This window comes from Diabrotica virgifera, chromosome 7, assembly GCF_917563875.1.
Source record: "Diabrotica virgifera virgifera chromosome 7, PGI_DIABVI_V3a".
In the NCBI taxonomy this organism is placed as follows: domain Eukaryota; kingdom Metazoa; phylum Arthropoda; class Insecta; order Coleoptera; family Chrysomelidae; genus Diabrotica; species Diabrotica virgifera.
The window spans coordinates 227,682,147-227,706,436 of NC_065449.1; the positions used below are offsets into that span (position 1 = coordinate 227,682,147).

Here is a 24,290-nt window from a genome sequence, read left to right on the forward strand (position 1 = left end):
TCTGATGTTAATTTCTTGTTTTTACTTACAAATCAATAATAATAATAAGCAATTTTTAATAATTTAAGAGCTGCGGCTATATTTTAATTACTGTTTTACCTACAATCAATAACTGATTAGTGTTTTACATGTATTTTTCATGTCGCGATTTGATTCCCATCAAGAAAATTGATTACAATAAATGATTGATTATAATCAACTTCTTGATTAGCGTTCGAACAACCGGCCCTAAATGACATATTCAGATGTAGCAATCAAGTATCATACTAAATACATATACCAAAAGTTGTTATCATAGTAACTGAAATAGTTAAGCATCATATCAGTTATATCGCGTTATTTTGTTTCTTTGTTGTCAAAATTAGACAGATATGTTAGGCTAGCAAATAACGGGATATTTTCGGTACTTCTTTTGAGGGATTATTTCAATATTTGCGAACAAAAAGCCACCGGCAACTTGAGTCAAAACAACGTTTTTTCTAACTAGCGTTTGTTTCGTACATAGAAACAAACTGCCCGAAAGGATTACAAATCGTTAAAACTTGAATGTTGAAACTCCATAATACTAATAAGTTATTGCGATAAATGGTAAATTGAATGCATTGAAGCAATATTTACACATATTAACAAAGATAAAACACACTACCTATTTGTACTTTTATTGTAAACTTTAATAAACAAGTTTAAAATCTTATGTGATATTAATTTTTCTACTCTGCAAAAAATATCGCCAATTTAGGTACTGATCAAAAGAACGCCTCATAGACTTTCCAAGAAGGTTGTACGTTGTACAAATTGTTCCTATACGATATGACAAATAAGGAAAAGGTCCACTCATAATATGTAACCCACAAATATGTCGTTCATGTCCCAATAGAGATCTCACCGAGATCGAAGCCGCGAGATCAGGCCGCGAATGCTGATGTCCAGTAACAGTTGAGTGACTGTACCGGGCCGAATCGATTGACATAAGTCGACATCGAGAGCATTGGTTATTACAGTGCTCCTCGGTGGGTAACGGTGAGTTGAGTAGTAGAAGTGCGAGGAGTGCTAAAGACTTAAGTCATGGGGTGCGGGGTCGGAACTGCGATTTTTGTATTTGCTAGTGTAATTTTACTCGCAGAATCTACGTTATTTGATTTAGGTAAATATACCAGATGAAAATTTTTCTTATGATATTTTTAATTAGAAATTGTGATTTTCTCATAGTCTACTTTAAATTTATAAAAAAAACTTAAAAAAAAATAGAAAAAAATAGCTTTTCTTTATTATTGAACATTGTTTCTAAAAGTGTGCCTATTTTTAAAAACTTTTTTATATACTTGGGTTGGTTGGTGTCACGGACTCCGCAAATTTTGTAATCCATTTTAAAAATAGTTCTAGGCTACCTAGACACCTGAAATTTTCAGGATAGCTTAGAACTAGCTAACAGTGCAATATTTTATTGCTATTATACAGGGTGATTAATAATTAGTGGGGTGAAGCTCTGTAGATCCGTTATAGTAATGTGTAGCGATAAAACTTAATAACAAAAATTGTAGCGAACTTTAAGCTTATTACAAAATTAGTTAAATTAGTTAGAATGTTACAGGGTGTTCGATAACATAGTGGCAGACCAAATTTATGTTTTTTAAATAGAATACCCTGTAATTTATTTTATATTCGAAGTCTTCGTAACTTTTCGATTACAAAAATATAAAGGTTTGGTATGTTATACGGGGGGGGGGGCGGTATTTACAAAGTTATAACCAATTTTATATGAAAATCGTAACAAGTTTACCTACCTGTATAAATAAAAGCAAGCACAAGGTCAATGGTTTACTGACGTCATATTTTTTTATTTATTGTCAAAATTTTCGTAAATCGTTGTTTTGGTGATTTTATTTATATTGAATACAGGGTGAGTCAAAACGCAAGTACATTATTTTCTCAGTAATTTTAAATAGAACACCCTCTATTTTATATCATTATCGAAAAGTACCATTACCATACTATAATTTTTGTATAACATTCCCTATGTGTAAATTTATTAACTTTCGAGAGCAAAATTATTAATAATTACGGATCTAAATCTTTCCAAATTTTAAGTAAGCCATGACTGAATAATTGTCTAAAACTTACAATTTACGATTACTGATTATCAATCTGTTATCAAAGTTGGCTACAATTTTTGTTATTAACTTTTATTACCTACTATCTATTACTTATAACGGATCTACAAAGCTTTACCCCACTGACCAATCACACTGTATAGATAAATCGACTTTTTTTTAATTTCAAACTATTTTAAAAATGTGACTAATGCAATGATATTTTAAAGTACGTTAATAAATCAATATCTACAAATTGATGGTGCCTCAGTGGCATTAGACTGCAGATCGAGAGGTCCCCAGTTGGAAACCGGCTGTTGCGTATCTTTTTTTAATTGTTTTAATAAATAATTAAAAGTTTATATTTAAAATTATAATATACCATTTTAAACAACCGTGGTATTATAAAAAATACTATTTTATACTAGTGTAATTTTTGGAATCATAATTATAAATAACAGTTAATACTAAAATTTCTTTTTGGATTTTTTGGAATATATACTAAATAGAATACTAAATTTTTTTGGAATCATAATTATAAATAACAGTTAATACTAAAAATTCATATTTTATATTATTCCTTCCAAACATGTTGTGTCCTATATGTACCCGTGATATTATAAAAAGTACTTTTTTATTAGAGTGTAATTTTTGGAATTTTAAGCATGTTATCGATAAATCGTTTATCGTTAAATTATTTTATATTCTTTCCTATAAATAATAAAAAGGTTTTATTATAAAAAAGTTCTTTTTTATAAAAGTGTAGTTATTTCAGTTTATTTTTGATTATCAATATTTTTTCTTGCAGTATTGTATGCTCGTCTAATGTCGTATTTTTTATAATATACATATACATATATACAACAGCGCCACAAGCAGTCCCGGATTAAGAATCTCGAGGCCCCTATGCAACCCAAGCTATAAGGCCCCTACGTAACCCAAGCTATGAAGCCCCTTAAGAAACCTAGACTTTCTCCGTTTTTAATAATTTTCATTTTTGAAAATGTCCATTCGCCTATTGCGAAATAACCCAAAATGACTGAAGCAGGAATAAATTGTTTTCCCTGCAAGTCTTGAAGCTGGGCTATAAAATATTTGAACTCCTCCAGTTCATCTTCAAGTTCGGATTCAATATCATTAGGGTAGTTTTCATGTAGTTTTGAAGCACACTCCTTTATTTGTGTATCACTCAATTTTGTAAAACACACAAAAGACCAAATACTGAGTTCACTGGACCGTACACTGTCAACCGACGACTCAGCTCAGTAATTTAACTTTGGTCCACCCTGTAGAAAAACTTCATTGGAATTAGCACCATCGAAATGTAGTTTTCTTGCTCGCTTTCGTTTATTCGCGTCGGAATATTCAGAGTATTGTAGATCGCAGGTCTTCTGCTCGTATTAAGCAAAACTATCTCTTTGGAATTTTAAGAACTCCAAAAATGAATTTAGAAGTTGCAGTTTGAAGTTCAATATCTTCTCTCTGTAATTATTTACTGACAACAGCGTTGATACGTTCTAAAATTGTTGCCCACAACTCATTCATTATGAATGTTTCTTATTTTGATATTTCTTTCAACAAACACTTAGCCTAATGAACTGTTTCAGCTTTCTGATTAGTGTCTTCAGCAAGAGTATGAAGAGCAGATTTGAAAGCGTTGTAATCTTTAGACAAAGGTCTTGTTGCATAATGTGCACTTGCTGCCCTTGCAGTTCATCTTGTGCAGCTTGTTCTTTTAAGGACAAGATCGTGCCGAATGAGACCGCTTAGTGGAGTTTCATTTAAGCATTTGATCATAACTTCCCAACGGTGAGTAGAGGCTGAAAAAAAGTTGTACACGAACTCAACAAACCCTAAATACGATATTCTATTTGGGGGAGGATACGTCAGCCAATCTCTTTTAATTTTTGTTCCCCTGATTTGTTTTCGAAAAACCATAAATTGTGTAAAAATCTTGTAATGCCTTCAAAATTTCTTTTTGATGCTGAAACACTTCCATCAAGGTTTTTACATCCTGAAGACCTTTCTCAATGCAAAATTTCCTTACTTCTTCAGTTATTGTATTCCGTAACGTAATCCTATGTCGTTTTCCGAATTTAGCAGCCAATTTATCTTTATCTTCAATTTCTAACTTAGTTTCGATTTCTGGTTCTTTAACTTCTTGACATGGAATAGAACTATCTTTAGATACATGTTGTTTCATCTTCTTCAGTTACGGAAGCTATGTTTCCTTCAGTTATTTATATTTCATTGTGCGCATTTTCATTAATTGCAGCTTCACTAGCTATGGATTTCCGTGTAAAACTGAGTTCAAATAAGTTTTGCTTCTGTTTTAGATCTTGCTTAGGGATCTTTGCTTTCTCCTGCTTTTTATTGTGTTTTCTACTCGACTCTTGGATATTTTTTCTTATTTCCATCTGTATTACTGTTCCTTCTACCAAAGGGCATTCATTACCGGTTTATTCTCACAATACTGACTTTTTATGTGAACAAAAAATTATGCATTGTAATGTAGTTTTAGACGCCCACCACCACTTTTATGGTATTGCGCGATATTTTAATTTTTCAACATAATATGATTTATAGCTTTTATTTAATTCTAATTATTAATATTTCGTTTTAGGCCCTGCGAGACCTCCTTTGGGGCCGAGGCCCCTAGGCAACTGCCTACTTTTCCTAATGGTTAATCCGGCACTGGCCACAAGCCTTGTAAGCCCCTGGCTTGCTTTCAAATCGTAGATATTTCCCTCCCCTTTTTCCGGTTCCTTGCCTTTTCTCTCCAATCTCCTACGCTTATTTCTGACAAATCTTGCTTTACTGCTTTCAACCCTTCTTCATTTGGACGCCCTCTTCATATTCCCCATTTCTCCCCCTTCAATATTGTTTTAACATTTCGATTCTCTGACATTGGTATAATGTTACCAAACCATCTAGCACTTTGGACTCGTATTTTTGCTGTAATTATCGGTTTTACATACATCCTCATTATTTCTTTATTTATTCATTATTATCCCGGTTATTTATAGCGTTCTTCGCCTTATGGTCCCAGTTTCCAGCTTCGACGGTTGTTCTATTCGCCAGGGTGAAGATTCCTTTCCGACATTGGCTTTTGAATGCCGCCTAGCCAGGATTGCTTCGGCCTTCCTCTCTTCCTTCTTTCCCTTGGCGTCCATTTTAGAATTTGTTTTGACAGTCTGTCGTTGTCCATTATTTCTACACGGCCAAACCAGATCAGTTGTCTCCTTTAAATTTCGTCTATGATGGTTGACTTGATTCCCATTATATTTCTGATTTGGTCATTTTGTAATATTTCAAGCCTTGATTTTCTAGCTGATCTTCTCCAGAAGTCCATTTCTTCTAATGCAAGTAGGCGTTGTTCCAGGGATTTAGTAAGTTGCCATGTTTCGCATCCATGTCTTTATTTATTTGCATTCTCAAAATATTCTCTGCCGTTTTGCCCTCACATTTCGCTGGCATCACTGTGGGTCTGATTAATTGATCGTACACTTTAGTCCATTCTTTCACGGTTTTTGCTCTAAATTTTAAAGAACCGCTTGGTTTGACATGAAATTTGGCATACGTATAGCTTACATGTCAAAGAAAAAAAGTGATATTGTGCCGATGTGTGCTTTTGCCCTGGGGGTGACTTTCACCCCCTCTTAAGGATGAAAAATATATGTCCAAAATAAGTCCAGAAATGGGTAAACTGACTAATTTTAAGTAACTTTTGTTCTATAGAGCTTTTACGCTAAGTCAACACTTTTCGAGTTATTTGCGAGTGAATATGTTCATTTTTCAACAAAATAACCGCATTTTTGGACGGTTTTTCGCAAATAACTCAAAAAGTAAGTATTTTGTCGAAAAAAACGTTCTTAGCAAAAATATAGCACATAAAAAAGTAAAAAAAAAATGGTGTACGCGTTAGGTCTTTGGATCTCGTAGAACCAGAGTTATAGTCAATGAAAAATAGATTCATATTCACCAAATTTCAAATAGAATATCTCGACGTGAAATATCCAAAAAATTAAGCACTTTTTGGGGAAAACCTATTATAACTTTTTTAAAGTGTTTAAAAAACCTTTATTTCTGTTTTTACAAACAGTTTCTAGCATTAAATTTAAGCAAGTTACGCTAAAAATAAAGTTGGTCCCTTTTGTTTTTGCAAAAAAAAATCGGGAAAACCACCCCTAATTAGCAACTTAAATGAAATTAATCGTGACCGCTCCACAAATTATTTTACTTATGTTGTGTTTATATGATCTGTAAGTTTGATCGAGTCAAAGTGCTTATTTTTGAAACAATTTGGTTTCAAAGTAAAATTTTTAAAAATTTAAATTTTGAAAAATATGCTTTTTTTCAAAATAACTTAAAAATTGTTAGAGATACCAAAAATCTCGAAAAACAAAAAAATTCAGATTTGCTTTTCTGAATATCATGTATTTTTTTGTTTTTCTGTTAGACAAAAATTGATTAAGATTTGGTGTTTCTAAATTTGCATACATTCGTGATCAGTGACTCGTTCAACCCCTTTTAACTACAGCCCTTTCAATAATAAGGACTTTAAACCGATGAAACTTACACATCATAAAACAGTATATACACTAGTCAAGAAACTTGTGAAGTCGTAACGATTAAGTTCATTTAAGATACTAATTAGGGGGTGATTTTCTCGATTTTTTTACCAAAACCAAAAGGGACTAACTTTATTTTGAGCGTAACTTGCTTAATTTTGATGTTAGAAATTTTTTTTATAAAACAAAAATGAAGTTTTTTAAACACTTTAAATAAGTTGTAATGAATTTTCCCCGAACTATGCTTAATTTTTGTTTATTTCACGTTAAAGTATTCCATTTGGAATTTGACGAATATGAACCTATTTTTCATTAGCTATAACTCTGCTTCTGCTAGGTGTAGAGACGTGATATATACACCATTTTTTAAAAATTTTTACAGGCTATATTTTTGCTAAAAATGTTTTTTTGACAAAATACTTACTATTTGAGTTATTTACGAAAAACCGTCTAAAACCGTGGTTATTTTGTTGAAAAAATGAACATATTCACTGTCAAATAACTCGAAAAGTATTCTTTACGTGTCATATCCGCGACGAAGGTTGACAATAATCATTGCTATTCTAACTTTTGACACTACAGCCCGAAAAAGTTCAGTTGAGCTGCATCCAAACCATTCTCTGAGGGTTCTCAGCCAGGACATTTTTCTTTTAACTATGCTGCGTCTTCCTTGAATCTTTCCCTGCATGATTAATTTTAGGAGTTCATATCTGTCACTACATGTTATATGATCCAAACATAGTAGGTTTCTTATTTTGATGGAATCCAGTATCTCCCTGCTGTTCTCTATTTTTTTTAGTAATTCTTCATTGGTTATTCTGTCTGTCCAGTAGATTCTCAGCATTCTTCGATATGTCCACATTTCAAATGCTTCTAATCTATTGAGACATTGTTTATTAAGAGTCCATGTCTCCACACCATACAAAAGAACAGAAAATACATAACATCTTAGTAATCGTTTTCTAAGATTTAGGCTGGTGGCTAGAGGCTGGTGGCTAGTACATAATATTTGTTTCAATAGACCGGGAGATATTATACAGAAGTTCAGCCACGATTTTCTAAGTCCTGCCCTTTGCAATAGGTAGACGAGGTACTTACAATTTGTGGAAATATCTACAAATTTCCTGTGACATTTTCCTGTAAAAATTAGATTTTCCCAAAAAATAAAATAGGGTTTTGCGGTGAATTTCTCAGTCCTGCCATATCCGTAGAATGACAGGATACTATGGATTTTATGAAGAAAATTTTTTGGGCAGGAGGGTTGCAAACGGGCTAACGGAGTAGCCCGTATACAAACATGTAAGGAAAATAATGAAATTTTCATGATTTTCTGGGTCCTGCCAACTAAATAAATTAAACATATTTATTTCAAAATGATAAAAAAAATATTGGCATGACGTCTCCTACTGTTTAAGTATAGGTACTTGTCCCTCGGAAGATTATGCGCAAAATTTTGACCCTGATTGCGTGATTTTCTGAGTCCTGCCTTTAAAAAGTTATAATACTCAAATACAATAAATACTTTTTCGGTACTCGGCAGGAAGGTTAAAGAGTTCTTATAAGACGGCAGGAGTCCTAGATTTGTAAGAAAATTCGTGAAAAATTCCACGATGTTCTGAGTCATGCCATTTTACATATGTTTCAAGAATCTTAATATAGGTCTATTTACAAAGAGGCAGGATGGTTTTATAGTTATTTCGTATACAGGGTGGGACATAAGTGTGACAAAGTCCAATTACTCGTTTGTCGTAAGAGATACGAAAAAAGTTATTGAGGTAAAACGTGGGGCAAAAAGAGGATCATAATTTAAAAATATTTTCTAATATACAGGGCTATCCGTATTGACAGGTTATGATTATTATACAGTTAAAACTTATGTTTTTTTAATGGAACCCTGTATATAATTTTAAGATTCCTAAGATAATTTTAAGACAATTTAATAAAAGAAGCGGCTCTAATTATGCTAAATGAAACCAATTGTGTCACAAATTCCTCGGTAGAATGCAGCAGGATGTGGTTACCCATACTGAAAGAGGAAGTCGATAGAAAGAAAATACCACGATTAGTACGTCAATAACATATCGAGTTAGTACAAATTTTATATTTTAGTATTACTTATTGTATATCTATGTACTATTAATGTTATTTATAATTTAAACATATTAAAGTCAGAATTTGGTATTAGTTTTTTGAAGGTAAATTAAATATAAGACCAGATACTTACGATGTCGGGATAGTATCACAAGGTTTTTTCCTGGTTTTCCCTCGTGATTTACTATGGAATCTCTAAGGCGAGAATTTTACTGTCATCGTTGCATTTGGTTGTCTTTTTAAAGACAGATCACATGCTATGATTTTTTTGCGACGGATATTCTTGAGTTGGGATTGATTTCATGTAATCGAATGAACTATCTTTTAGTAAAGTCGTCCCAGGAACGCAACTAATAAATATTGGCGATATCATTTTAAAGTCTTCTACTTTAAAATGTATAATATAGGTCTGAATTGCCAATATAAATGAGTCAGATTAAATAAATTATTAGAAGAATTTTTTTTGCTTAGCAACAACATTTTTGTTTATTTTAGTGGTGTTTTGTGTTTTGACAACGAAACCCGATTTGGGCTTCGAAACGTTAATAAATTAATTTTTTTAGTAAAATTGTGGCTAATTTCCCATAGAAAATACTTATTTACAATTTAACACAATTCACATAATCCAAAAATGTTTCCTAAGGGAGCTAGAGCTCTTTGAAGATGGCGCCTTGTAATTAGATTTTTTTTTATCTCCAGAACGCTTCCATTTCGATAGACAAAAACTGGCCCGTCTTTTTATCTTCCAGATATACTTCGATTCCATCAATTGCGAATCTCTAGTACAGGTCATAGGAGTCGGTTTTGGGTAGGGCAACGGTTATTTTATCGCATAACTTTTTTGTCTTTAACTTTTAAGCATTTTTGACACTATATTATTAAATTGTGAGGTATTCTAGTACTAAACGGTACTCTTGATGTAAGTCGGTAGGATGCACCGTTTTCTAGAAAAATCAATTTCAAAATTTTTCGTATTTTGAATTTAAGAAAAATTTGAAAAAAATAAAAAAAACGGTGTATTTACCGACTTAAAGCAAGAGTAACTTTTAGTACTAGAATACCTCATAATTTAATACTCTACTATCAAAAATGCTTAAAAATTAAAGCAAGTTATGAGATTTCGTTGATTTACCCAAGACGGACGCCTATGACCGATACTGGAAATTCACAATTGATAAAATATTCATCTCTGGACGAGAAATAAAGGTACCAGTTTTCGTTTTTCTAAATAGTTTTTTTTTATTTATTTTTTTCAAATTCAAAAACCGAACAATTTTTTAAATCGATTTTTCTAGAACACGGCGTATCCTACCGACTTAAAGCAAGAGTACCTTTTAGTACAAGAATACCCCATAGTTTAATAATCCAGTTTAATCAAAAATGCTTAACATAAAAGTTAGACACAGAAAAGTTATGGGCTAAAATATCCGTTTCCCTACCCTAAACGGACGCCTATGACCGGTACTAAAAATTGACAAATGATGGAATCGATTTATCTGTGGAAGATAAATAAGTGTACCAGTTTCCGTTTTTCTAAATAGAAGTGTTCTGGAGCTATTAAAAAAACTAATTAGAATACGCCATCTTTAAAGAGCTCTAGCTTACTTGGGAAGCATTTTCGGGCGAGGTGAATTCAGTTAAATTTTCTTAAAATTATCTGAGGAATCTCCGGGCTTCAATTGTTAGAAGAGTTTCTACACCCTGTATAATAGGTACAATCCCTACTATAACCAATTAATTGTAAGATTATTTATTGATTTTCTTCCTATTACTTTTATTACGTTTACTTAGATACAAATATGATCTATACCCTATTCCACGAACATACGCCTGTTTTGGATTACTTCTACAACGAATATTTTACTGTGCAAAATAAGAAGAACGAAAGTAAATTGCAAATTACATTGTTGTTTATTGGAATAATTATTAGCGCCTTTTACTTTCGTACTTCTTATGTTGTACAGTAAAATATGTGCTGTCGAAGTAATCCAAAACAGGCGTATGTTCGTGGAATGACCCATAATTGTTTAAAATAAATATGTTATAGTTTGGTATTAGATTTGAAAGGTGTGTAAAAATCCGAAACATTACTCAGGAAAATAATATTTAATACCGTACGATTCTTTTAACGATATAAAAATTAATTTTTATGTATTAAATATCTTTGCGGTTATCCTGCCACATTGTAAACGGTGTGTTTTTAGTGTTTTTTAAGCATACCTGACATGGCATGACTCATAAAATTGTGGTGATATGAATATGTTTGAATAACAACCTGCAATAATTTTACTGACTTAAAATTATATTTTTATATACGAAATAACTACGCAACCATCCTGCCTCTTTGTAAATAGCTTTATATTAACATTCTTGAGATATGTCCAAAATGGCATGACTCAGAAAATCGTGTAACTTTCCACGAATTTCCTTACACATTTTGAATAATGTCTACTTAAATTATTTATTTTATAATAAAGTTTATTTTATGACTCAGAAAATCACGGAACCAGGGTGAAAATTTTCCACAGAATTTTCCAAGAGACAAGTGCAGTTAAACATTAGGAGACGTCATGCGAACATTTTTTTCGATCATTTTCAAATAATTGTGTTTAATTTATTAAGTTGGCAGGACTCAGAAAACTATGAAAATTTCAATATTTTCATTACATGTTCGTATATCCATATACTCCCTTAGTCCTTTTGCAACCCTCCTGCCCAAAAAATTTTCTTCATAAAATTGATAGTATCCTGTCATTCTATGGATATGGCAGGACTCAGAAATTCATCGCAACTCCCTATTTTTTTCCTCATGGAAAATCTAAATTTCACAGGAAAAAGTCACAGGAAACCCGTGGATTTTTCCATAAATTGTAAGTACCTTTTCTAACCTTCCATTATTGCAAAGGGCAGGACTTAGAAAATCGTGGTTGAAGTTGTGTTAATATCTCCCGGTTTAATATTATTGAATGCGCTTCTAGCCTTTTCTATTATAACTCTGATTTCTTTGGTATAATCGTTTGTTTAATTGTTTGTTTGTTGAGGAAACAACTGCCTGACAAAGTAAATTGGCTTGTCTTTACACCTTTTAAAATGACCTATATCTTATAATAATGTATGTCAATATATGAGACACACTTACGATCTATTTGTAGACTTGGCATTGACGTTTTGTTTCTTTGAAGACAGATTTTTTCTAATGAGTCGTTTAGCAAGCGTATCTATTTCAATACCTACGTGTGTTCTTCTAAAGTGCTTTATTCATACCTACGAACGACTGAATCAGACACCACGGCAATTTTAGATTTCACAGAAAATCCGGATGTGCATAATCAGGATATATAATTTACGGTTGTTTCTATTTATTATACGAATGACTAAAATAAAAAGTTATTTTGGTAAAATTGGGCATTTTAAATTTAGTCCAGTTATTAGAAGAAAAACAAATAATGGAAAGATGGAGAGAACATTTCAAAGAGCTAACGCATGTAGACAAGGACAACATAGGGGAGATACAAGAAAGGAATAATAATAATAATAATAATAATAATGACTTTATTGCTTTTTTTAAAAAAAAAATACAAACTGGACAAACAGTAATAATTATAATAAAGCAAAAGGCGACGTTCGCTCTTAGATGATGTTCCTAGAAACACCAGCTAAGAAGCGCTCTTCCACGTAACCGCAATACAAATAATTACTATTCTAGTGTCACCTAAAGACCTTATTTACATGCTAAAATAAATTTATCGTATATGATAATAATACTAATTATCTATTTTTATTGAATAAATTTTTATTGAATAAACTTTGCAATCATTTAAACGAATGTAGCCAAATTTACTTGTTTATAATCTAAATTTAAATTTTATGCTATTATTAAATAGAGACTTTTTTACGTTGGATTTAAATTGAGAGATGGGTAAAGTTTTGAAATTTTCAGGGATCATATTGTACAGATTAGCAATATTGTAAGAGAAGCAAGATCGAAATAACGAGGTTTTATGTTTCGGTATATTAAGTTTATTTTTGAATCTGACATTAATATTATGTACTTCTGACCTTTTTTTAACTTTTTTATATAAATAATAGGGCTTTTTGGTTAGCATTATTTTATGAAATAATACTGATCCGTGAAGAATACGCCTGTTACTAACATTTAACCATCCTAGATCTGCAAGATGCTTAGACGTTGGATTTCGACGTCTGATACCACAAATGAAACGGACACACATATTTTGAATTCGTTGCAAACGATTCTGATCTAGTTGTGTTAATGCTGGTCCATATATTACATCACAGTAATTAAACTGTGAAAGCACTAAACTATTGCAGAGCATAATTTTAGTGGTTCTATTAAACATTTGTCTATGTGAGAATAAAAGTTTTAAATTACAAAATGCTTTCTGAATTATTGATGAAATATGATTAGAGAACGTTAGGGAGTCATCTAATATGAGTCCCAGGTTTTTTTCACAATTAGATAGAATTAAATTTTCGTTATTGATTTTTAAATGTATTTTATTATTTACTCGATTTTTCTCTATTCTACGTCCAAACAGCATGGCTTTGGATTTTGAGGGATTTATGCTTAAGCAGAATTTGTTTGAAATGTCTGAAATAGATTTTAGTTCTTTATTAATTTTAGAACAAGCATTTTCAACTTCTGATTCTTTAAACTCTAAGTACAATTGTGTGTCATCTGCATAATAGTGAGATTTCATATAATTTAAATAACTTGAGAACTGGGAGGTGTATATCGAAAACAACAAAGGTCCCAATATAGAACCTTGCGGAACTCCTCGTGATAGGTATATTTTATTTGACGACTTTTTATTTAAAAACACGCTTTGAGATCTTTGATCTAAATATGACTTCAACATTTTTTGCGCTTGTTTACTAAAAGACATAAAATTACATAGTGAGAGAAGTAGAGGGTGGTTAATTTTATCAAATGCCTTCGAGTAATCTAATAAAACTAGTATGCACAGGTTGTTGGAGTCAATATAAGAGTAAATGTCATCTAAAACTTTAAGAAGTGCGGTAGTGCAGCTATATCCAGGACGGAAACCTGACTGATGTTCTGGTAGGAGGTGAAATTTGGTAATGTGTTGCCTAATTTGTTCATCCATCACTTTTTCTAGGATTTTAGAAAAGGTACAACAAGTGGAATGAAGAACAACAAGTGGAATCCATAACAAGAGAGGAATTAGAGAAAGCAATAGAAAGAGTAAAACTGGGCAAAGCACCAGGCAAGGATCATATCACCCCGGAAATGATAAAATTCATGGGGACAGAGGGAATGGATAGCATGAAATAACTAATGAATGATATCATAAATAGAGCAGAATTACCAAAGGACTGGAAGAAAGACATTATATTACCAATACACAAAAAGGGAGACAAGAGAAACTGTAATAATTACCGAGGTATCACCATATCAAGTATCCCTGGGAAGGTATTAGCAAGAATACTAGAGACAAGAATAAAAACCCAAATAGAAACAACTATGGAAGACACACAGTGTGGATTCAGGAAGGACAGAAGCACGCAAGACCTAATATTCACATTAAGACAAGTAAGTGAGAAGGTAATCAAGAAAAATAGAGAGATACATATGTGCTTCATTGACCTGGAAAAGGCGTTTGACATAATCCGAAGAAAGGACGTTTGGAAGACACTAACAGAAAGGGGAGTCGACAGACACATAATAGAAGTAATAAAGGATATGTACAAAAATAATACAAATACAGTAAGAACCAATAACGAGGAATCCAGAGAATTTTCTACAAGTCAAGGCGTCAAACAGGGATGCGTGCTGAGTCCACTGCTATTCTCAGTGGTACTGGATGAAGCGATAAAGAAAGCCAAGAGAAGAATGAGAAAACTAACATTAGGATACTGGCAAATGAAACAGACTCAACTATCGGAGCTACTATTTGCAGACGACATGGTATTGATAGCAGAAAACAGAGAAGACTTACAGAACAATCTTGAAATCCTAGAAGAAGAACTATCAAACATAAATATGAAAATTAATACAGAGAAAACAAAAACAATGATAATTTCAAATACGAGGAAGACACACGCAATAGAATTAGACGGGAAACAACTAGAGCAAGTGGAATATTTTAAATACCTAGGAGTAATAATCGAATCAAATGGTAAACAAGACATGGAAATAAACGAGAGAATGGGACGAACAGGAAGCTTATTTAACACTATGAAAACAACATTTTTTTGGGAAAAAAGAGATACCGGAAAAAGTAAAAACGGCAGTCGTTAAATCAGTAGTTAGACCAACAATCATGTATAGCAGCGAGACATGGACATTGACGGGGAGACAAAAATCCAGAGTCAATGCTATGGAAATGAGGTTCCTGAGGAAAATAGCAAACAGAAAGAGGACAGACAAAATACGAAACGAAACAATTAGACAAAACCTAAAACTAGAACCAATCAATGAAAAAATAGTAGAAGGACAACTTAGATGGTTCGGGCACGTGTGTAGAATGTCGAACGAGAGGCTAACAAAACGAGTGTTCGAAACGAGAGTGCAGGGGAAAAACAAAAGAGGGAGACCAAGAGTTATGTGGGTAGATGAAATCAGGAAAGAAGTCGAGAAGAAGGGATTGACATTGGAAAGTGCAAGAAACCTAGCGCAAGATCGGAAAGCATGGAGACTACAATGCCAAACTCAACTCCACCAGCCTTACACCTAAAGGTAGAAAGGCTTAGGACTAAGTAAGTAAGTAAGTATTAGAAGGACCCACCAAAATACGAAATTAAACGAAGACACACTGAAATGCACAAAAGAGAAAAACGGACTCCATATAAAATACTTGAACACCAAAAACTATGAGGACTTTGAACTATACAAGAAAAAAATAAAGAAAAGTGGCAAATGAAAAAAATGAAAAATGGGAAAAACATGCACATAGATAGTACAGGATATAGGAGGATCGAGAAATTCAGAGTCATGATATCACTACAAATCGCTACCAAGAAATCAAACAGAGAAACTCAAGTAGAAAACTAATGGCAAGAATACTATAAAAAATTGCTAACCGATAGCAGCCCCAATAGAAACAGAAATAGATGGAATAGAAAACTATATGTACACATGATGAAATCGAATTAGGCTAAGCCTAATTCTAAGCTTAGTTGTGGTAAAAAGAACGATCAAAAAGCTATAGAACAAAAAAAACAGAAGGCCCCGGCAGAATACCAAATGAATTTATAAAAAACGGATCGGAAAAGCTATTCCGCATGATACACAAAATGTTTGACTTACAGTCAGAGTGGACTCAATCATGAATATAATATGACATCAATATATCTTATTCTTCTTCTTCTTCTTTTTGTATAGACATATAAAAACAAAGCAATGGAAAGAAGAAATCTGCAGGAAGGAGACTGACAAAACAGAAAAAACTGGAGCGAACGGTTGAGTGAACGAATACCCCCCGGGTTGTAAGCAGAGCCGGCCCGTGGGTAATATTTCACCCGTGCGAATTAGTATTGTGGCGCCTCCCCCACCTCCCCCCGAGGGGGCATCTATTTTTCAAAAGTTCAACTTTATAGGAAAATCATGGTTGTATAAGTAAAGTAGTATACTTACAACATGTTTTATTTGAACTTAAGTTGACAATACAAGTTATTGTATAAGAGCTGTGAGACATTTTTGAGTAGGTATTTTAGGCAACCTGAAAATTTTTCAGGTGACTTTTCTATGATAGCCTAATACAAAAATGCCGGTCTGGCTGGAGGGTAGCGGTTATTTTCCCCAAAAATCCCCCCCAAAGTTAAAAAAAGGGCAAAAATTGATATTACAAAAAATACCATTGACGTGACTTTAAAGTAAATTTAAATATTCAAATATAAAGAAAATAAACAGACCAGGCGATTTGAGGGCGATTTTAACTCTGCAAGATACTTGCATGGGCGTCCCAGGATTATTTTCAGGGGATGCATCTGAACTTCACAAGATTTCATCTGAATCTGTACATACTATTAACGAGTATAAAATATACAACTATACATGCATAGCTATGTACACTCCTTCCGGGCAGGGAGGTGCAATTGTTATTTTGACAGGGTATTTTTTAATATTAAAAATAAATATTCTAAAAAAGACAGGTTTTTTTTGGTGAAATTTTCCAACTGCCATGTGATCAAACAAATTACGGGTGCATATAAATGAAAAGCGCTATAGGTAAGCACCAGTGTGAGAAAGAGCGTATACCGATAGCTGTTTGCGTCCTCTGTTCTAACTGAGCGAGTCCGTTCGCTCGAGAAAAATCACGTGACCTAGCGATAACCATGTTGTTGTAACTTTTTCTTAATTAAAGGAAAATAATACGTACTATACAATACAGTGATGAGCAAGCTAATAACCGGCAAAATAGCTCAAAAGGTTGAAAACATAACACATTGCGAAACAAAAAGAGTTTCATCTCTTTTTGTTTCGAGATGTATTATGTTTTCCATCTTTTGAGCTGTTTTGCCGGTTATTAGCGCGCTCATCACTGTAGATTTTGCAAATATGATAGAAAAAAAAACAAATGTATTATTATAAATATATAGGTAGAAAAGTATTAAACTATAGACTAAATTAATTCTGTGTCTTGTACTTCTTCTTCAAACTCCTCATCTGAGCTTAAATATTCATTCTCTTCTTCTTTGTTAGACTCCCCTCAAGACTCAGATTCGTCTTCTACCTAATCTGTAAATAGTTATAATATGTATTTAGAGTTAATTAAAAGATTATTAGTGATTAATTAATTGAGTTGCTACGTATTCTTTCTTTTAAAACCAATACTTAATACTTTTCCTTATATAACCAATCACATCAGGTTTTTTATTTCTTAGTATATGACCAAAGTAGCTCATTTTTTTCCTTCATAGTGTTGAGTATTTCTTGTCTAATTTTCATCTTTCTTAATGTTTCCGCGTTTGTTACGTGTTGTGTACATTATTTTTTTACATTATTCGATAACACCACATCTCAACAATGGCAAGTCTTTCTTCAGATGCGCCCGTGGTTGTGCAGGCTTCGACTCCGTACAAAATGACAGAGAATACGTAGCAAATCAATTAATTAATCAGTAATTAATTTTTAATAAATTCTAAATGCATATTACAACTATCTACAGTTCATGTAGAAGAAGAATCTGAGTCTCGAGGGGAGTCTGACGAAGAAGAAAAGAATGAATATTTAAGCTCAGATGAGGAGTTTGAAGAAGAAGTACAAGATTCGGACACAGAATTTATTTAGTTTATAGTTTTATAATTTTCTACCTATATATTTATAATAATAAATTTGTCATTTCCTATCATATTTGCAAAATCTATTGTATAGTACGTATTATTTTCCTTTAATTAAGGAAAAGTTACTTAAAAAACTATAATATATAACAATTACTCTAACGTTTCGAGGCACAACAACATGGGTATCACCAGGTCACGTGATTTTTCTCGAGCGAACGGACTCACTTCGCTAGAACAGAGGACGCAAACAGCTATCGGTATACGCTCTTTCTCACACTGCTGCTTACCTATAGCGCTTTTCATTTATATGAACCCGTAATTTGTTTGATCACATGGCAGTTGGAAAATTTCACCAAAAAGCTGCCTTTTTTAGAATATTTATTTTTAATATTAAAAAATACCCTGTCAAAATAACAATTGTACCTCCCTGTCCAGAAGGAATATACATAGCTATGCATGTATAGTTGTATATTTTATACTTGTTAATAGTATGTACAGATTCAGATAAAATCTTCTGAAGTTAATATGCATCCCCTGAAAATAATCCTGGGACGCCCATGCAAGTATCTTGCAGAGCTAAAATCGCCCTCAAATCGCCTGGCTTGTTTATTTTCCTAATATTTGAATATTTAAATTTACTTTAAAGTCACGTCAATGATATTTTTTGTAATAACAATTTTTACCCTTTTTTAACTTTGGGGGGGATTTTTGGGGAAAATAACAGCTCCCCTCCAGCCAGACCGGCATTTTTGTATTAGGCTATTATGGAAGAGTCACCTGAAAAATTTTCAGCTTGCCTAAAATACCTACTCAAAAATGTCTCACAGCTCTTGGACCATATACAATTAGATTTTATTTAAAAGTCCTGAATACAGTTTGGAAAATGGTTATATAAATTTAATGACTATGGTTATTTATCAAACGTAATAATAAAAAAACAGTTTTAAATTAATAAGAATTGAACTTGAAAATGAATTAAACTTGAGCTTTGGACATAAAGTGGTAGGCCTTGTAAGACAATGAGACATGACATTGTGTTTTTATGGTTTAAGTTTAACAAAGTTAACTGTCCTAGATTTTCTCTGGGCAAACTCATTTACATACAATTGCATTAACATCAATATTCTCGAGCACTGCAAACTCAATTGACATCAAAGCTAGACACACCAATCTGTCTTGCGACATGGAAGACCTCAGATAATTTTTTACTATTTTCAACTTAGAGAAACTCCTTTCTCCACTCGCGACAGACACTGGGAGAGCAAGAAGGATTCGCAGTGCTACACACAGGTTAGGAAAGTTCTCCACAAATCCGTTGTCTGCTAAGTAGCTCAACATATCAACTGGGCCTTTGATTTTGCCTTTGTCTTCTTTTTCGACATTCTGAATTATGCTGTTAGCAAGTTTCAATTTAGAATATAGTTGAAGCCCATCAATGTCACTGTGCTGGCCATCAGTGAGATCAATGTGTAGGTCCTTGCAGCATTTTAATAAGGTTTTGTCATTACCTGTGGTCATTGAATGTAGAAACCCAAACAGTTGGTGATAGTTTTGAAGCTGCTGAAATCTGTCTCTTAGCGAAGAGATACACTGATCCAAGACCGCGTAGAAGAATTTAGTTTTGAACACGATCTCAGGATCAAGAACTGTTTCATCACTTGATTCATAAGAAATCATTTTCTTCTTTTTTCTCGGCCGCAGTTCACTTTCTTTAGGGAATGCTGGGTCAAGTTCAATCATTTCGGCCACTTCCCAGCAATCGACTAATATTCTGTTGAATCCTGCATAACTCCTTGTTTCTTAAAAAGCTTGCTTCGTTGAAAAAATCAAACCAAGAGAGTTTGCTATGTCCGTGTCAACCTTTTGAAGTTTCTTGCTTATGAGGTTTATTTTAAACAAAATCATATGCCACGTTACTAAGCAGCAGATGAATCGGAAATATTTCAACTTTTTGGCTAAACTTGTAGCTGTATTTCTTGCATATGCGTCTAGCCTTTTTTGGTCTTGACTACATTCAAAAAGTGCGTCATAGACTTCCCCAAGCTGATATCTCAGTGGCACAACCGCATTAATTCGAGTCTCCCACCTAGTCTCACTCAAAGGTTTCAGGATCAAGTTTGTTACGTGTTGTTTCAGAACATCCCAACGATGTGGTGATCCTGCGAAGAAATTGTAGACCTCCTGGATGATTCTGAACATGGAAATTGTATGTCTACAATAAAATTAAAACTTACTAAGGCTTTTTGAAAAATTACTAATTCATCATAAATGAATGAAAAATTGGCTTAAAAAATTGACATAATTTATCGCATTTTAATTTTTTTTGGGAGGGGGGAAATTCGCCCCAAACCCTTGGCGCCCTGTTCGGGCGCACGGCTCGCACGGCCCTCGGGCCGGCTCTGGTTGTAAGGATACTGTTATTTAAAACAGTTGAATTGTGAACGCTGGACCTTAAAAAAATGATACAGAATCGAGGGCTGATTATATGGGATTTAAAAAAGTTCGAATATTTATAATCAAATATTTTTAAACCAGTTTTCTGTATATATAGAAAATCAAATTTACTCAATTGAGATTTCGTGTAGTGACTGGACTAAATTAGAATGAAGTAATCGGTCTAACCCATGAGACCATTTAGCGGTAGACACTTATATTAAGCGTTTCATCGAAAGGCTAAAAATAAACTTGAAAAACAATAGATTTTCTTTATTAGCGCGGAAATGCACAGATTTTCAAAATAAAAGACAGCAATAAATCTGTTATAAAATTTAATATAGTTTCGAGTTATGTAGTTTGACTTGTATTATACCATGTTGCGTCAGTTTTAATATTTATGAAGAGACTGAAAAAAATATTATAGTGCAGTCACTGAAGGTGGATATGAGCTATTACCTCCGATTTCGTTGAACCTCCATCGATTTGCATGAAAATTGGTGAGTGGTTAGAGGATATCTCAAGGAACAAAGGTGACATGGTGACAACTTGCGCTTTTACCCTGGGGGTGGATGCCACCCATCCTCGGGGGTGAAAATTATTTTATTAAAAATAACCCCACAATTCGATTGAGGGACAAATTATAAGCAAAATTTGTTATATAAATTTATTAAAATAAATCAAAACTTTTTGAGTTATTAAAGATCAAAGATTTTAATTTTTCGTGAGGAAAATGTATGTTTTTAACCGATTTCTCATACATAACTCAAAAACTATAAGTTTTTGCAAAAAAGTTATTATTATCAAAATTGAGGCTAATAAAAAATCAAATAAACTCCTTACTAGAAAAACCTTTCAAAGTTAAATAAAAGTGAGTTATAAGTAATTGAATGTATATTTCTTTCGTCGAGTACCCAAATCTAAGTATTCCAGCTTAAATACCGGGAAAATGGTGCATTTTATAACACAAACTTATTAAACATTTGTCACAGCTCATAGAAATATTTATTAAATAAGCCCTCGAGCAAGTTGATAGCATTAAAATTTATGCACCAAAAATGTTTCAAAATGTATCTTTTAAAAATTTTTCCAAAAAATGTTATTGTTTTTTAGTAGATAACTCCGTTAAATTTTAAGAAATAAGGTTCACCTAAAAATTAGTTAAAAGCTGATTCCAAGACCTAGTAAAAAACGTCAAAATTAGTCTTTTAAACCTTTTTACTTTTTTAAAAATAAAACATTAAATTGCCCCGGTTACATGGTTCTCGCAGCAAAATTGAAATATTAACCATTTCTATCTCGGTTATTTTTTACTCTACGGAAATGGTAAAGTGAATAGAGTATTTGGAGCAGAATAATCTAAAATTTAATTATATATGATTTTTTACATATATTGAGTATTTTTGGAGTTATTATCAAAAGAAAATGAAAAGTACGATAATTTTAAAAATTCTGATTTTTTAAAATTACATCTTATTTTCAAAAATATGCATTCTAAACCGGTCAAAATTGTTTAAATCGTTAACTATGTTGACCTAAAGAAATTCTTGTGAGGATTACTACAAATTTAATTTTTGTGGAAATGGCGTATGTTTAATTTTTCACTTTTTCCTAAAAAAATCGAAAGGTTTCTCTTATTAACATCATAACTTGCTTAATTTTGATGCTATTAACTTTTACTGGAGCCAGTTTGATAGGTATTCCGAAGTACTTTGACAAGTGCCTAACAAGTATATTATATAAAATGCATCGTTTTCCCGTTATGTAAGCTTGAATACTTAGATTTGAGTACTCGTCGAAAAAAATATACATTCAATTACCCACAACTCACTTTGAAATAACATTAGTTTAGTTCTTTCAGTGGGGAGTGTATTAAATTTTTTATTATCTTTAATTTTGGTAATAATAGGTTTTTTACAAAAGGTTGTAGTTTTTGAGTAATACGTGAAAAACAACTTTAAAACATGCATTTAAAAAAAATAAAATTTTTGATATTTAATAACTCAAAAAGTATTGGTTTATGTTAATAACTTTATATAACAAATTTTGCTTAGAAGTTGCCCCTCTATCAATTTCTGGTATTATTGTTAATAAAAAAAATTTCACCCCCGCGAAGGGGTGGCATCCACCCCCAGGGTAAAAGCGCAAGTTGGCATCATGTCACCTTTGTTTCTTGAAGTATCTTCTAACTACTCACCATTTTTCATGAAAATCGATGAAGGTTCAACGAAATCGGAGGTGAAAACCTATAGTGACTCCACTATTAGTTTTACGAAGTTATTGAAATAGGTATAAAGATACAAGGTGACAAAGAAAATACTGTTAATACTGCTATTTTTTTCAATTTTCCCTATTGTAATTACAGTCCATTTTTAAAGCTCACTGAGTTAGGGGTTTCGTATAATAAAGATTTACATGTTTTATTTGAAAGTTAAAAAAATTAATATTAGGTATGACTTTTGTAATCGCGAAACATAACCTGCAATATAATTAACATATTTACATTGTCGGATTAAAGAAACGAGGCTCTAAATTTGTCGGACTAGAGATCGATCTTGTGGGTGTCGGACTCTAAGATCGCTCCCTCCTTTTTGTCCGACAAAAATAATTTATTTTATTTTAATGTACACCTAATCGTTTGACTAAAATTAAAAATGATAGTTCTGTAATAACAAAATCTAACCGCGCTAGAGCTAACATAGGTCTGGATCCCGCGTATGAAAAAAAAGTTGATTAATAGCAAGCTGAGATTTGTTAATAGCTTAAGGATGTCTAGTCGGACAAACTTTGATATATAGGAACACTGGAACAGGGGAAGTTTTAATTGTGGAACAGGTTAAAAATTTGGAACGGTCAGACCACGAAAACGTCACATGTATTTTGTCCGACACAACTTCTAATTGATTTGTTACCCTTTCATTAAACTCTCATGCAAAAATCAGGCTGACATTTATCACCAAATGAGAACTATAATGAGTGGAACACGTAGAATATGTCAAATGACAGGAATTATGACAGGTGATAAATAGCAGTCTGATTTTTGCATGAGAGTTTAATGAAAGGGTAACAAATCAATTGGAAGTTGTGTCGGACAAAATACATGTGACGTTTTCGTGGTCTGACCGTTCCAAATTTTTAACCTGTTCCACAATTAAAACTTCCCCTGTACCAGTGTTCCCATATATCAAAGTTTGTCAGACTAGACACCCTTAAGCTATTAACAAATTTTCAGCTTGCTATTAATCAACTGTTTTTTCATACGCGGGATCCAGACCTAACAGGTTTAGGCGGTGTGGGGTGTGGGGTGTGGGAAAACTCGTCCAACCTGCACTCTGAAAATTTTCAAAAAATGGTAGACTCGCTCAAACGAAGCAGTTAAAACCATTTTTGAGACTTTTGTCTCAATGTACTGGGGACTATAATATTGTTCTTCTTCTTCTTCTTTTTCTACGGTAGGTACTACAGCCCAAATTAAGCCTTTGCCTCCTTTATTTTTTGCCTCCACCCTTGCTTGTCTGTGGCTGTTCTTCTCCATACACGGAATCCTAAAAGGGCTTGTGCGTCGCTGTTTACTGTGTCTTCCCAGCGCTTTCTTGGCTTTCCAACCGATCTCTTTACCGGCATTCTAGCATTCAATGCTCTTTTTGGTAGCCTATCCTCTCCCATTCTTATCACATGTCCTGCCCATTGCAATCTTTGCATTCTAATGAAGTCTGACAGGGGTATATTTCCTTATCAAGTTGATAAAGCTCGTTGTTGTAAAAAGCCCGTTTTCCCTCACAGATCCTAGTATTCTCCTCAGTACTTTCCTTTCGAAAACTGTGTCGAGTTTGTTTTT

At 32.9% G+C, this 24,290-nt stretch overlaps 1 protein-coding gene across 1 annotated transcript in view; it reads left to right on the forward strand.

The window, feature by feature from the left end:
• The first annotated feature begins 881 nt into the window (after positions 1-881).
• LOC114330165 (cartilage oligomeric matrix protein) overlaps positions 882-24,290 on the forward strand; it is a 112,359-nt gene continuing 88,950 nt past the window's right edge. The window contains exon 1 of the mRNA XM_050655267.1: positions 882-1,144. Within this exon, the coding sequence (XP_050511224.1) occupies positions 1,066-1,144 (79 nt within the window). The 5' untranslated portion in view covers positions 882-1,065. The remainder of the gene's footprint in view (positions 1,145-24,290) is intronic.